Source organism: Corapipo altera, unplaced genomic scaffold, assembly GCF_003945725.1.
Source record: "Corapipo altera isolate COAL_440 unplaced genomic scaffold, ASM394572v1 78, whole genome shotgun sequence".
Taxonomy (NCBI): domain Eukaryota; kingdom Metazoa; phylum Chordata; class Aves; order Passeriformes; family Pipridae; genus Corapipo; species Corapipo altera.
In genome coordinates this window covers 2,185,533-2,198,139 of record NW_020884904.1, presented here as the reverse complement: position 1 = coordinate 2,198,139, position 12,607 = coordinate 2,185,533, and the positions used below count along the sequence as shown (strand labels likewise).

The 12,607-nt window shown below is 39.8% G+C and overlaps 1 protein-coding gene across 3 annotated transcripts in view; it reads right to left on the bottom strand.

The window, feature by feature from the left end:
• Positions 1-12,607, bottom strand: part of GALNT18 (polypeptide N-acetylgalactosaminyltransferase 18) — a 228,733-nt gene that overhangs the window by 62,406 nt on the left and 153,720 nt on the right. For all 3 annotated transcript variants that reach the window (XM_027651167.1, XM_027651166.1, XM_027651168.1), the window contains exon 7: positions 12,173-12,287. In XM_027651167.1, the coding sequence (XP_027506968.1) occupies positions 12,173-12,287 (115 nt within the window). The remainder of the gene's footprint in view (positions 1-12,172; positions 12,288-12,607) is intronic.

Sequence of the window (12,607 nt, the reverse complement as noted above, 5' to 3'; positions counted from 1 at the left end):
TCTTGAGGTTCTGGTCCTGACGGTTCAATTTGCACAGTCTTTTAGAAAAAGAACTCACCAACTGGAGTTTCCCTTCCAAAGAGCTCTCAGAGTCCACTTCACTGTGTTTTCAATGCTCTCTTCCAAGAGGGCCTTAGAAAGGGCTCTTTATTCTTGAATTTCCTGAGGAGGTTCATATATTTGGTATAGCCCCAAGAAGGGCTTAGATGGATTCCTCCTCTTGAAAGGGTTCTTTGTTCCTTCATCACTAGCAAAAGGTAGTAAAATTCCATAAAAAAATTTCAAGGTCTAAAGGGACAGTAGCAGTGCCAAGGCGAAGACTTACAAAGCTGAAAGACTGAAAGCCTATGACCTAAACTAAGCAAAGCAAGTGAGAGATGATAGAACATTAATTTTATACAGAGAATCTACTAGGGATGGGGGGGAGGAAAGAGGGGAATTTCCCTTTCAAATCTTCAGTTGTTATGTCTTACCTGGAGAATTTATCCAAGCTCTAAGCACTTTGTACTGTTAATTTACCAAAGGTACATTTATACATTGTTATAATTGTGGCCCTACATCTGTGTGAATTTATGTTCACTAAGTTTAGGGTAACACCACAGAGCAAATAGAAAACATGATCTTCACGTTGGGAGAGCCAGAAAGGCAGCGGACACATAAAACCACGGAGAGGACACAGGTGGTGGCACACATCCTTACAAATGTCTAAACCCATCTGGTCACAAGTTTTTTAAAGGAAATTCCATTCACATCTGGAAAATCTGTTTCACTAGGCAAAGGTCTTCCCTTCTATTTAGCTTTATTTTTAAATCCACATCCTTTAGTAAATCCTTTCCAATTTCATTTAAACATATTTGAATTTGCATATTTAATCAAAACAATTACAGCTCTGAAGCTGATCCCTCTCTTGAATATTTAATTTATACTTCATTATTAAATGATATAACACTTCTTCATTAGAAGTGTTTCTTTTTATCTCTTTAATCACTGAATGTTCTTTTCATGTTATAGAACCTAAATCTAGTAAAAAAATTAACCCTACATGATGCTGAGCAGTTTATTAGCATGTACTGCATTCCTTAAATTTACACAGATTGTGCAGTTTCTCCCAGAGCCATGTCACCTTGTTTGAAATCATCCTTTCCTTTGGACTGAAAACAAAACCTTTTAATAATTAAGTGATTTCTCAAAAAGCTGAAGTAATTTCTAGCTTCTGTGGAGTTTACAAACAACAAAATTAGAAAAACTCATTAAAGATGCCCTCAAGACAAAAAAAAATAGTCAGTGTGAATTAATTACTACTGTGGATACAAACTAATAGTTACCAATATCTTTAAAATTTATTTTGGGGAACAATTTAATGTAAAAACTGTTTGTAAATCTTGTTAACCTTTGTCATTACCATTGATTGCTTACTGATAACCAGTAATGAGCTTGATACATGCGACTACGAATAAATTATTTTTATTCAAGACCATGATCATTTTGAGTCTGTATTTTTACTTGGGTATCTTGACAGGTGACTGCAGAAAGGACAGATAGAATGGTCAGACACAGAGATCACTGAAATCAATGTTCACATCTCCAGTTGCAATCGGTGGGTTTATAATCACACCCTGGAAGTTTTTGAATTGTCATGTGCATTTGGGTATCTGTCTCTGTAGACCTAGAAACTACACTCACTGGATGAAATATGTAAATCTTTATTTAGTCATACCTCCACTGAAGTCAGATAGTCTTCACTAAATAATTGGAGTATTGACAATAAGTATTGATGGATTTGGCTAATTTTCCCCAGAGTTCAACAAGAAGACATGCACAGCTTTGCTTATTCCACTGATCTCATATAGCTTCCTCTCACTAAAAGAAGTCTGCCCAAACAGTAGGACTAAACACAGGGTCCTGGCCTGAGGCACAGAAACTCATGATTAGAAAAATGAGAATATAGGTGGACAGGAAGAAGAAAATGCCCAGTTTATTGAAGTTATGGTTTTGGTTTACTACTCCCTGCTTCCAGGTATGGAATGAGCTAGAAAAGAGAATCGTGTCATTGGCGTGTACCACAGCAGAGTGAAAGTCAGGGATGTAACTGAGCTTCAAGAGGTGACTGCTTATAGTAACAGCTCAGAACAGTATGTTGAAAGAAATCAGAGACTGGAAAGACAGATGTTTAAAATTACTTCATCTGTTTTACTGAAGCTTTGTGAGGTTCTTGAAGACTAGGCTACTTATCATCACACAAGCCTATCATACTTTCAGGTAAACCTTTCTGTTTGTATGTGAAAAGGGCTTTTTTCCATAACCAAGCTGATATCTTAATGTGAAACTGTAAGCAACCTACAAAAACACATATCCATGATCTAAAAGAGTTTTCAAAAGGAAAATAAAATACTTTTACATAACTAGAGCTGCTCTTCACTCTTAAAATGTAAATTATCCCTTAAATCTAACTTTTGAAGTCATCATTAATTGCCTCATAGGCCTCATTTTACATTAATTGTGCCTCTCATTGAAAAAGTAATACATGTAAAGATTCTTCTCATATTAAATTGCCATTACTTTGCTTCCTCTTTTAGCTAATTGCTTCATTATGTACTTTTTAAATTGTTTTGTTCTGCAGGGATTAATTCTGAATGTATCTTCATGAGGTGTGAAACTTTTACGGTATTTTGTTAAACCACGTATGGTGTGTTGCTGGTTTACAGTTGCAGGAACTATTCCCTGCCTGTGTCACTTGGAGATAACATGCTTCAAGGGTCACTGAAGGCATATGGTTTCATTCAGTTCTCTTTCAAATGTGTCTATCTCATTGCCAGGCACATCAGTCAAGTCATGAATAGGAAGTAAAGGAAATCACTTTTTAATCTTAAAAGGCACAAAAGCAGGAAAGCGAACAGGATCACCACTGGTTTAGTATCCATGGAGCAATGTACTGTGCTGCCCGTTTTTGTTTTTCACCTTTCTCTCCTTTACCACAGCTCTACTTAACTTGATCAGTCTTGTTAATCTTGCACTATTCCTAGGCTTGATCATACAAGAGAACAGAAGAGAATATCCAGAGTTGGACGGGACCCATCAGGATCATCAAGTCCTGGCCCAGCACAGGACCATCCCCAAGAGTCACACTGTGTGCCTGAGAGCATTGTCCAAACTCTTCTTGAACTCTGTCAGGCTTGGTGCTGTGACCACTTCCCTGGGGATCCTGTTCCAGCACCCAACCACTCTCTGGCTGAAAAACCTCTTCCTGATATCCAGCCTGAACCTCCCCTGTTGCAGCCTCCTGCTGTTCCACTCAGGTCCAGAGAGAGGGATCATCAGAGACAAGAGATCAGTGCCTGCCTCTCCTCCTCCTCTCATGAGGAAGTTGTAGACAACTATGAGGTGTCCCCTCAGTTTCCTCTTCTCCAGCTAAACAGACCAAGTGTCCTCAGCCACTGCTCATACAGCTTCCCCTCAAGGTCCTTCACCACCTTCATTGCCCTCCTTTGGATGCTCTCTAATATGAGCTTTTATAGTTTTATGTCTTTCTTACATTGTGGTGCCCAAAACTGCCACAATATTCCAGGTGAGGCCTCCCCAGAGCAGAGCAGAGCAGGACAATCCCCTCCCTCAACCAGCTGGCGGTACTTTGCCTGATGCCCCCCAGGACAGGGTTGGCCCTCCTGGCTGTCAGGGCACTGCTGACTCATATTCAACTTGCCATCAACCAGGACCCCCAGTTCCCTTTCTGCAGGGCTGTAGCCCAAGTCCTATCAGTCTTATTAAAGACTGAGGTAAAAAACATGTTGAATGCTGCTGCTTTTTCTTCATCCCTATTAGCCAGGTGACCATGTTCAAAATCTAATATTTTCTTTAGATCTCCTCTTATTATTAACATACTTTAAAAATCCCTTATTATCTGATACAAAACTGGCCAGTTTCAACTCTAACTGAGCTTCAGCATTTACGCCTTCTCCCCGCATACAGGAACCATGGCTCCATAACCTTCCTGTGCAGCCTGACCTTTCTTCCAGAGATCAAACAATTTCTTTTTCCTCTTGAGCTCCCTAAGGATTCTTTGTTCAGCCAAGCCAGTCCTCCACCCCATTTGCATGACTTACAACACAAGGTGCTGTCACACATGTAAAACTTATTTGGCCTTCACACCTTTGGCCCAAACATGCTGGATCCATGCTGCTGAATCCATCTCAGTCATCTACTCACTTTTGAAATACCACAGTATTCCCTTGCTCTCCCACTGTGATCTTCCTCTAATGTTTGTTAGATTACTAAGTCAGACTTGCAATACTAAAAACACTCAATGAAATTAAATTCCAGAGAGTTCTCACCTCGATGTCACGTTCTGCTGGTGTTGGTTGGGACAGAGTTAGTTTTCTTCACAGTAGTTGGTAGGGGCTGTGTTGAGCGGTGCTTACACAGAGTCGAGGCCTTTTCTGCCTCTCACTCCACCTCACCAGAGAGGAGGCTGAGGGTGCACAAGGAGTTGGGAGCAGACACAGCTGGGAGAGCTGACCCCACTGACCACAGGGATACTCCATATCTTATGGTGTCATGTCAAACACATGGGGGAAAATCAGTGAAGAGAAATGCTTGGAGTGATGGAATCCCAACTCACCATTATGCGTTCTGGAGCCCAGCTTTCCTGGAGATGGCCTGTCAGTGGGGAGTGGGGGATGAATTCCTTGTTCTGCTTTGCTTGTGCACGAGGCTTTTGCTTTACCTACTAAACTGTTTTTATCTCAACCTGCAAGTTTTCTCACTTTTACGCTTCTGATTCTCTCCCCTACCCCAGGGAAGCGAGTGAGGGGCTGCATGGGGCTCGGTTGGCAGCTGGGGTTAAATCATGACACATATGAAAACAAATATGGAATCTTCACAGCCATGAAGAACTCTAATACCACAAGGTACAATGGCATTGCCACTATGCCACGACTTGAAAGTGCAGAAAGGTATCAAATATGAGGCTAATAATGCACCGATTAATTTACATCTCACCTGGGCCCACTGATTTTTAAGTGTATATTGACTTAAACTGTTTTAATTCTTTCCACACCACCAAAACCAACAATTTCCTCTCATAAAACATTAAGATATCTACATTACTTCCGAGTTGGTAATGTGCAACCACACAGGCACAGCTGGTGAAAAAACATTTGTGGGAAATCTCAAAGTCTATCGTTGTCCTTCCTTGTAGGGTGTAGTGATACCATATGTTAGCTGGTGCCGTAAAAATTTCCTTTCCTGTGGGAGCAGCTAATAAAATGTTCTCTCCCCAGAAATGGCAAAAGCACAAAAATGATTCACTGTTAATGTTGTCTGTATGTATAATTACACATACTGTAGCTGCAGGTTACCTGCTGAGGCATTCATGGGCAAAATAGGGGAAAAAACCAATTATTCCAACGTAGCAGTGACTGAAACCAGAACAAGCCACAGAAAGCCAGTTTCTGCTGATGTCACAACTGGTAGAATTTGCAGGAATGACAATTTCTTATTTTATTCTCAAAAGAGCTTTTTTTTAACCTGTACTTTCAATTTGTTGGAATTATAACCCTGTAAATAGAGAATTTTAGTCTGTGTCATCTTGGAATTCAGATTGTTAACACAGTGAGGTACTTTGCAAAACAAAATTAACCTTAGGAATAAATCTGTGTGCACTGATAAGCCACTGTTGGTTACAGAGGGTGCTGGGTAAGTGTTTATGCCATACTTGCACTGCTAAGGGATTATTTTTATCTCAGTGAAAGTCTGAGCTATGAAACGCATTGGCTACATCTTGTAAGAAGTAACATTTGGCCAACCTTTACAATTTTCTTCTTGCAGAGTTCAGTCTAGAAATGGTCTCTTCTTAATTCACAAAAAGGATAAAAGCAAAATAGATTTCTCTCTATTTAAAAAGCTTTAATGCAATGCTAAAGATAAATCATCTTAAAAAGCAGTATTTAAATGTTATATAAAAACATCTAAGAAGTCTTGTACTTCTCAGCCCTTTGCCTTCGCACATCATCAACATAATACTGTTGAACAGCACCTGTGATCATATACTAAGAATGTTTTCTGTACACCAAATCATTCCCTGCCGGCAAAGGATATTGGTCTAGTTATTAAAATCAAGTTAAAAATGTGCTTTAAGACTGCAGCAAGTGATGGTAGCTGTAAGCACAAGAATGGAGGACATCTTGATTCATTTTCCTGAAGGGTGTTTAGGAAAGATCTACACTGCTCAGTGGAGTGCCATGAAAGGGGACCCAGCAGCAAGGACAAAAAGGGACACTGTGCACACGTGACAAATCCCAGTTGTGCAAACAGTTCCACAACTCAGCAGCTCGGTGGAAAATCCTCTCACTTCCTTTGTTCAATCCCAGTCATTTCAACCTCTTGGCACACCAGCCTGTCAATTTTACTAACACAAGAGTTTTTGAGGCAGCACGGTAAATCATAAACTGATGAACACTGAAATTAACCCTGAAGTTTAAAAAAAAAAAAAAAAAGGTGCAATGTAAAGGTTTACTGAACTGGAGGTGCTCAGAGACAGGGGGTATGGGGAGCCTTTCAGATCACTGTGCTGGGAGGGCCAAAGCACAGCTATGCTTCAAGAGTGCAAAAAAGAGCATGGCAAGGAGAAGGAGAAATTATAAACCAGTGTAGGTGTTTAAGCCTCTCTGCTGCAAAACTAAACCCTACTCTGAACACTCGTTGCGGTTTAACCCAGCAATTAAACACCACTCGCTCCCTCCTCCTGCCCTGCCCCCAGTTGGATGAGGGAGAGAATTGGAAAAAAAGTAAAATTCATGGGTTGAGATAAAGGTAATTTAATATGACAGAAAAGTAATGGAAAATAATAACAATAATTATAAAAGAATCAGAATACACAAAAGAAATTATGCACAATGCAGTTGCTCACTACCTGCAACTGATGCCCAGTCAGTTCTCAAGCAGCAGCGCCCCCTGGTTTATATACTTTTATATATTTATATTTATAAAAATATATCTATATTTATATATTTATATGGTTTATATACTGGGAATGACATAATATGTTATGGAATATCCCTCTGGCCAAGCTGTATCAGCTGTCCTGGCTGTGGTCCCTCCCAGCTTCTTGTGCCCCCAGCCTACTCACTGCGGGGGCAGTGTGAGAAGCTGAAAAGTCCTTGACTTAATTCAAATTTAGCAACAACAGAAACATCAAGGTGTTATCAACTATCATCCTAAATCCAAAACACAGCACTACACCAGCTACTAAAAACAGGACAACTATGCAAAGGTTTTCCTTAATAAAATCAGACATCTATTTACAAGTAATATATTCACAGGTTCATGTAATTTATGGCCTGTGTTAGAAACACTGACAGGCAAAATTGCTGGAAACTTCTAGGGAAAGAGGAAAAAGTCCAAAGTGTTTTCAGATAAATATGGAGATTTGGGGGCAAATATCTTCACTTGCCTGTGATTAACTATTGCAAAGGCAAATTATGAGAAAGATAGGCAATAAAAAATCAGGATTCCCCCACATTGTGGATTGGAAATGGCTGGACATGTAAGCAGCAATAGGTTCCTATGCACAATATGGGAAAGACTAAGTTAACTAGTTGGCAGGAAAGAATCATGATCCCAGAAGTATATGTGGGGGGAGGTTAAAGAAAAAAGGATTGTTAAGAGACAAAACCACATTAAAAAAAAATCATCCCCCAAAGACCCTACCGCAAAAGAAACAAACAAATACTGAAAGCCACCTCTGGAATTTGAGAAAATAATAGATCAGAGAGAGGCAAGATGGACTTCACAGCTGTTTGCTCTGCCACAGAGGGACCCTATTAGGTAGAAAATACCCCAAAGAACACTGAAACTATTTTGTGTTCAAACTCATTTCTTCATCTCTATTCATAAACTGCATTCCTCTAGTTCTCCACTAACAGAAAGAGCATCAGCCTCACCTAAGGTCAACAGACAAACCACCAGACTAACAAGAAATGAAGCAACAAATTTCACTATGGCAATATACTATATAAAAGTGACATGCCATACTCAGTCTAACTATAAATGCAATTTTCCTCCTGGGTCAGCTGATGTAGAGTCCTGATATATCATTTGGTGGGAGCAAGATCCATTCCTTTTCCCTTAAAGAGCTATTAACTTCTAACAAAATTTCCTCTTACCCATTTAACAGGGCCATTATACCCTTGTGAGCACGAATTCATCTGCAAGCACAAAGTCCTTGTGACACACAGAATTATTCTAAGTCAAAGCCTGGGCTTATATTCCCTTGACTCCAGTGATAACTTAGTCTGTGACCTGAGGCAGATCACTGAATATTTGATCAGGCATCCTTGAAAGTGGTACAAATAACTTTGTTGTAACAGATATTTGGGGCCTTTATCAAGCACGTAGGCTGCTTTAAAAGACAAAAGGATTTCTACAGGCTTGATTTTGATAGAAAATCTTCTGCTGACTTCAGTAGGAATTGGAAGAGGCCTTTAAGAAGCCTACGGAAAACTAGGCTTGAACTATCCAAAGCAGGATCTGATTGATTGCATCCAGTTGATCGCAATGGATTTGTAGGGTCTTCTGTAACTAAGTACTGCTTGTGCAAGCAAAACCCAGAAGCAGAACCCAAATAACAGTAAGAAATGCCAGCCTTAAATTCACATTCTGTTTCCACTATAAGGCAATTGCCAACAGCTCCTGCTTGGTCACGTGGGTAAGCAATATGATTCCAGTTTTCTCTCCAAATGCAATCTGGTCCCTTAAAAGCCCACTTAGGTCCGTTCAATTGGGAATGATTGAACACAAACCAAAAAGAAGCATTATGCATCCTATCGTGAATTTACAAATATGACTCTGCGTCACAGTAAATGAATCTTTCAAAAATCCCAGTTAAAGTGATTGAGCTGCTCAAAAGGGATGCTGTCAAGTCTTGCATCAATCAGCCTGCCTTTATTTTTTATGGGGCAAATAAATAGCTTTGCAAGAAAACATTTGCTTGAGGAGAAAATAAAGTGTTGCTTCTAAGAATCAAAATGCATTTGTATTTTCAACTCATCTGTCAGCCTCTAGCTCAAGGCAACAGATCTCTATTAGTATTTATTTAATATTACATGTTTAATATTTTACAAATGTTATTACAAAGCCACAGACAAGGGTAATAATCTTAGAAGTTAAAATAATACACCAAATCAGAGACAAATAGAGCTGAGCAGTGAAACAAATTCATCAGTCAAGAGAATAATCCGCCAAAGACCTGTTTTCTGTGGCTTGTTACAGTTTATCAACAACGGATACTTCAAATACAGTTTCCAATACTTGGGGATTTTCTTGCACTCATGTAACACAAATAACTAGATATTTGTGCAGACGATGAAGTGACAAAAATACCTCCTGGGTGAGGACAGGGGGATAAATCTCCATTTTGTCAGGGTCTAATTCCTCACAGAAGTTTGGCTCACAGTAGTTTTACATCCTTTGGAACAAAATCAGAAACATAAGAAGACAAGACCATGTTCTACTTAGCATGTTTAAGATAAGCAGGTAGCTCAAATGATCCTAACTCCTGCTGCTATTTCTGCAGCCAAAAGTAAACTCTCCTGTTTCTGGAGACGTTTGGTCTTACATGCTTATGCATAAAATTTCCCTACCCAGGCCCACAGTGTCTACTTCTCCATTATCCTGCATGATAATGCTTATCACACAGAATACTAGATGAATACTAGATGAATCAAGATACTTCTTAAAAAAAAAGGAAAGTGGCAATGAAAGATGAAGCACTGTGGGCAATATGTAGTCATGGATTGGAGAGTACTCTTTTAAAATGGAAACATTATTTATTTCACTAATACTGTAATTATAATGTAGTTTTTGTAGAACAATTACTATTTTTATTAAGTGATTCATCATAAGCCTTGCAGTTGAAAGCAACACAAGTAATCTAGAGATGACTGGTCCTGCAGAGACAAAACTGTAACTCAGCAGCAGAGACAGACCATCCAGCCTGAAATCACCTGCTGACTACAGTTTTCCACGTAGCCCTATCTACAGGAAATGGCAGGCAGCCCCTGGGATCTGCACCTCTGGAGAGAAGCACTTAGGATGCACCTGAATGCCATGGCTCCCCACCATAATATGAAAACATATTTGTAGCAGCCACCTGTATCTCGCAGTGTGGGGCCCCAGGTGTGCACCAGAAGCAGGTGGCTGAGGGAAGGACCTTGCTTTCCAAGCCTAGTATCTGTAGAAATAATACTGTGCTTCCCAAAAGCTTGAATATTGCACTGCACGTTCATCATAGGATCACAGAACTTCACTGAGTTGGAAGGGACCCATCAGAATCATTGAGTTCAGCTCCTGGACCCATACAGGACACCACAAGAGTCACACCATGGGCCTGAGAGTATCATACAAAGGCTTTCTGAACTCAGACAGGCTTGGTGTTGTGACCACTTCCCTGGGGAGTCTGTTCCAGTGCCCAGCCACCCTCTGAGTGAAAAACCTTTTCCTGACATCCAGTCTAAACCCCCCCGACTCAGCTTCATGCTGTTTCCTTGAGTCCTGTCACTGGTCATGAGGGTGAAGAGATACCTGTCCCTCTGCTTCCCCTCATGAGGATGTTGAAGACAGCAACGAGGTCTCCTCTCAGCCTTATCCTTATATTATCTGAGAACTGTGAGAAGAGCTGGTAATAAACTGCTAAAAAAATCTATACATTACAGCTCAGTAATTTGTTTTCATATAGCCAGATCCAAGCCATGATAAAGTCAGATAAGGCAGCATATATTATGCTACCTTGCACACTACAATCTGCTACAGATGAAAGTATTTTATGTAGGTCAGGCACTGCTTCCCTGGAGACAGACGAAAAGCCATAAGGAAATCAGAGCAGTGTCAGGCCTTATTCCAGTGATCCAGTCTACTCCAAAGTTTCAATTATGCAGACAATTGTGTCCCTCTGGTCTTGTCTATCAACATACTCTTCCCAATCAGCTCCTGCAAGGCTAAGTACAGCAGACCAGAGAGCACCATCTCATGATGCAAACCAAGAGAAAACTCCTCACGCTCACAAGGAGGCAACAGCTTTGTCAGTTGAAAAAAGAACAGAAAAATCATTGCAACATTGAGCTGCAAAACAAGGTTTAGGGAACAGAAGGCAGCTCTCTGGCCCTCACAGTGAGGAGAATGGTGTTGTTAAAAGAAGCAGTCTTCCATTTCACTCTCCCTTTCCTTAAAAAAGTGCTCCAGTGTAACTGGAAAGGGGATCTGTGCTTCACTCTTGCTGAAATAACACTTTATCCCTGACAGGCAGAAGAAAAAGAATTTCAAGAAACCAGAAGTAAGAATGAGGTTTTTTTGTTATATCTTGCAATCTCAGCAGAGAATTCTATATTCGTAAAATAAGTTCCTTTTTTTGCTATTGTACAAGAGTATGCTTTTATTCTGGTAACTAAAAGGCCCAAAATACAATGTTAGCTTCCACTAACATTTCACAGCAGGGTTCAGAATTTAGTTTTATAACACACACTGCGTCATTCTTCATTACCACCTATCTATCTAAGAATTTCTCTTGTATAAAAAACTTGAGATATTCTCAAACAGAACAGCACTGTATTTTCAGAATGGTATTTAGCTGTGAAGAGATAAAGAGAAATCACACACAATACTGCATAGAGTAAATACGTGAAGAGCATATGATGGAAAAAGAAAATATGTGCCCTTATGCACTTTATGAATATCTTAATTCCCTTCCCTCTGGAAGGCAGCATAAATGCCTCTATATTCCACTTTGCTCCACAGTGATTTTCCTAATTTAAATAAACCAAGTAATCTAGAAAGGCTTTTCCCATCACGCCTGTGAGAAACTATCCTCCTTACGGAGTGTGGGATCACAGGTAAGCAGAGAGTTTTAGGTATCATCTCTGCAAAATTCTAGCCTTGTTACATGAATGAAAGAATAATCCTAAATTCTGTATTTCTACCTTTGTCCCTGATTAAGTTCTTTAAAGAGATATGGGAGCTTTTTCTCTTTTTCCCTCTCCTTCCTCCTCAAAAACTAAATTCATCTGCCTGCAGATCTGTGGATCTCCTTTGCATGCCTACATTTTTGACTGTTTTCCCCCCTGTAATACGAAACAAGCTGTATTTTAAACATAAGAAACCAGTGTTGGCTAACTGTGTTCCTTACCCTGATTCCCAGCTCCACATTCTCTCCTCCATATACTTCCATGCCTTCATCCAGTAGTCCAATCTCTTGGAAGTATTCTCTGTCTACTATGAAGCATCCAATCAATGCAGGACTTCTGGAAGAACAAGCCAGCAGCAACCAAAATCAGCAGATAGATTAAGAACAATTTTATTATACAGGCATAGATGATATTTATAATTGCTGGGTAAAATGGTGCATTAAAACAGGTTCTTAGGGTGGTATTTCTCAAACAGATTTATTTAGCCTTGTCTTCTAATATTCCTAATTCTAAAGTGAAGTCAGTGCCATTGAAGGAAAATAGACTCAAAATTATTGCATATACATAATCACCAGAACAGACAGGATTTCAGTGCTAACAGTACTAGATCCAGGAATCCCAGCTTTGTTTCTGAGGCACCAGCCATTCCAGTCTCT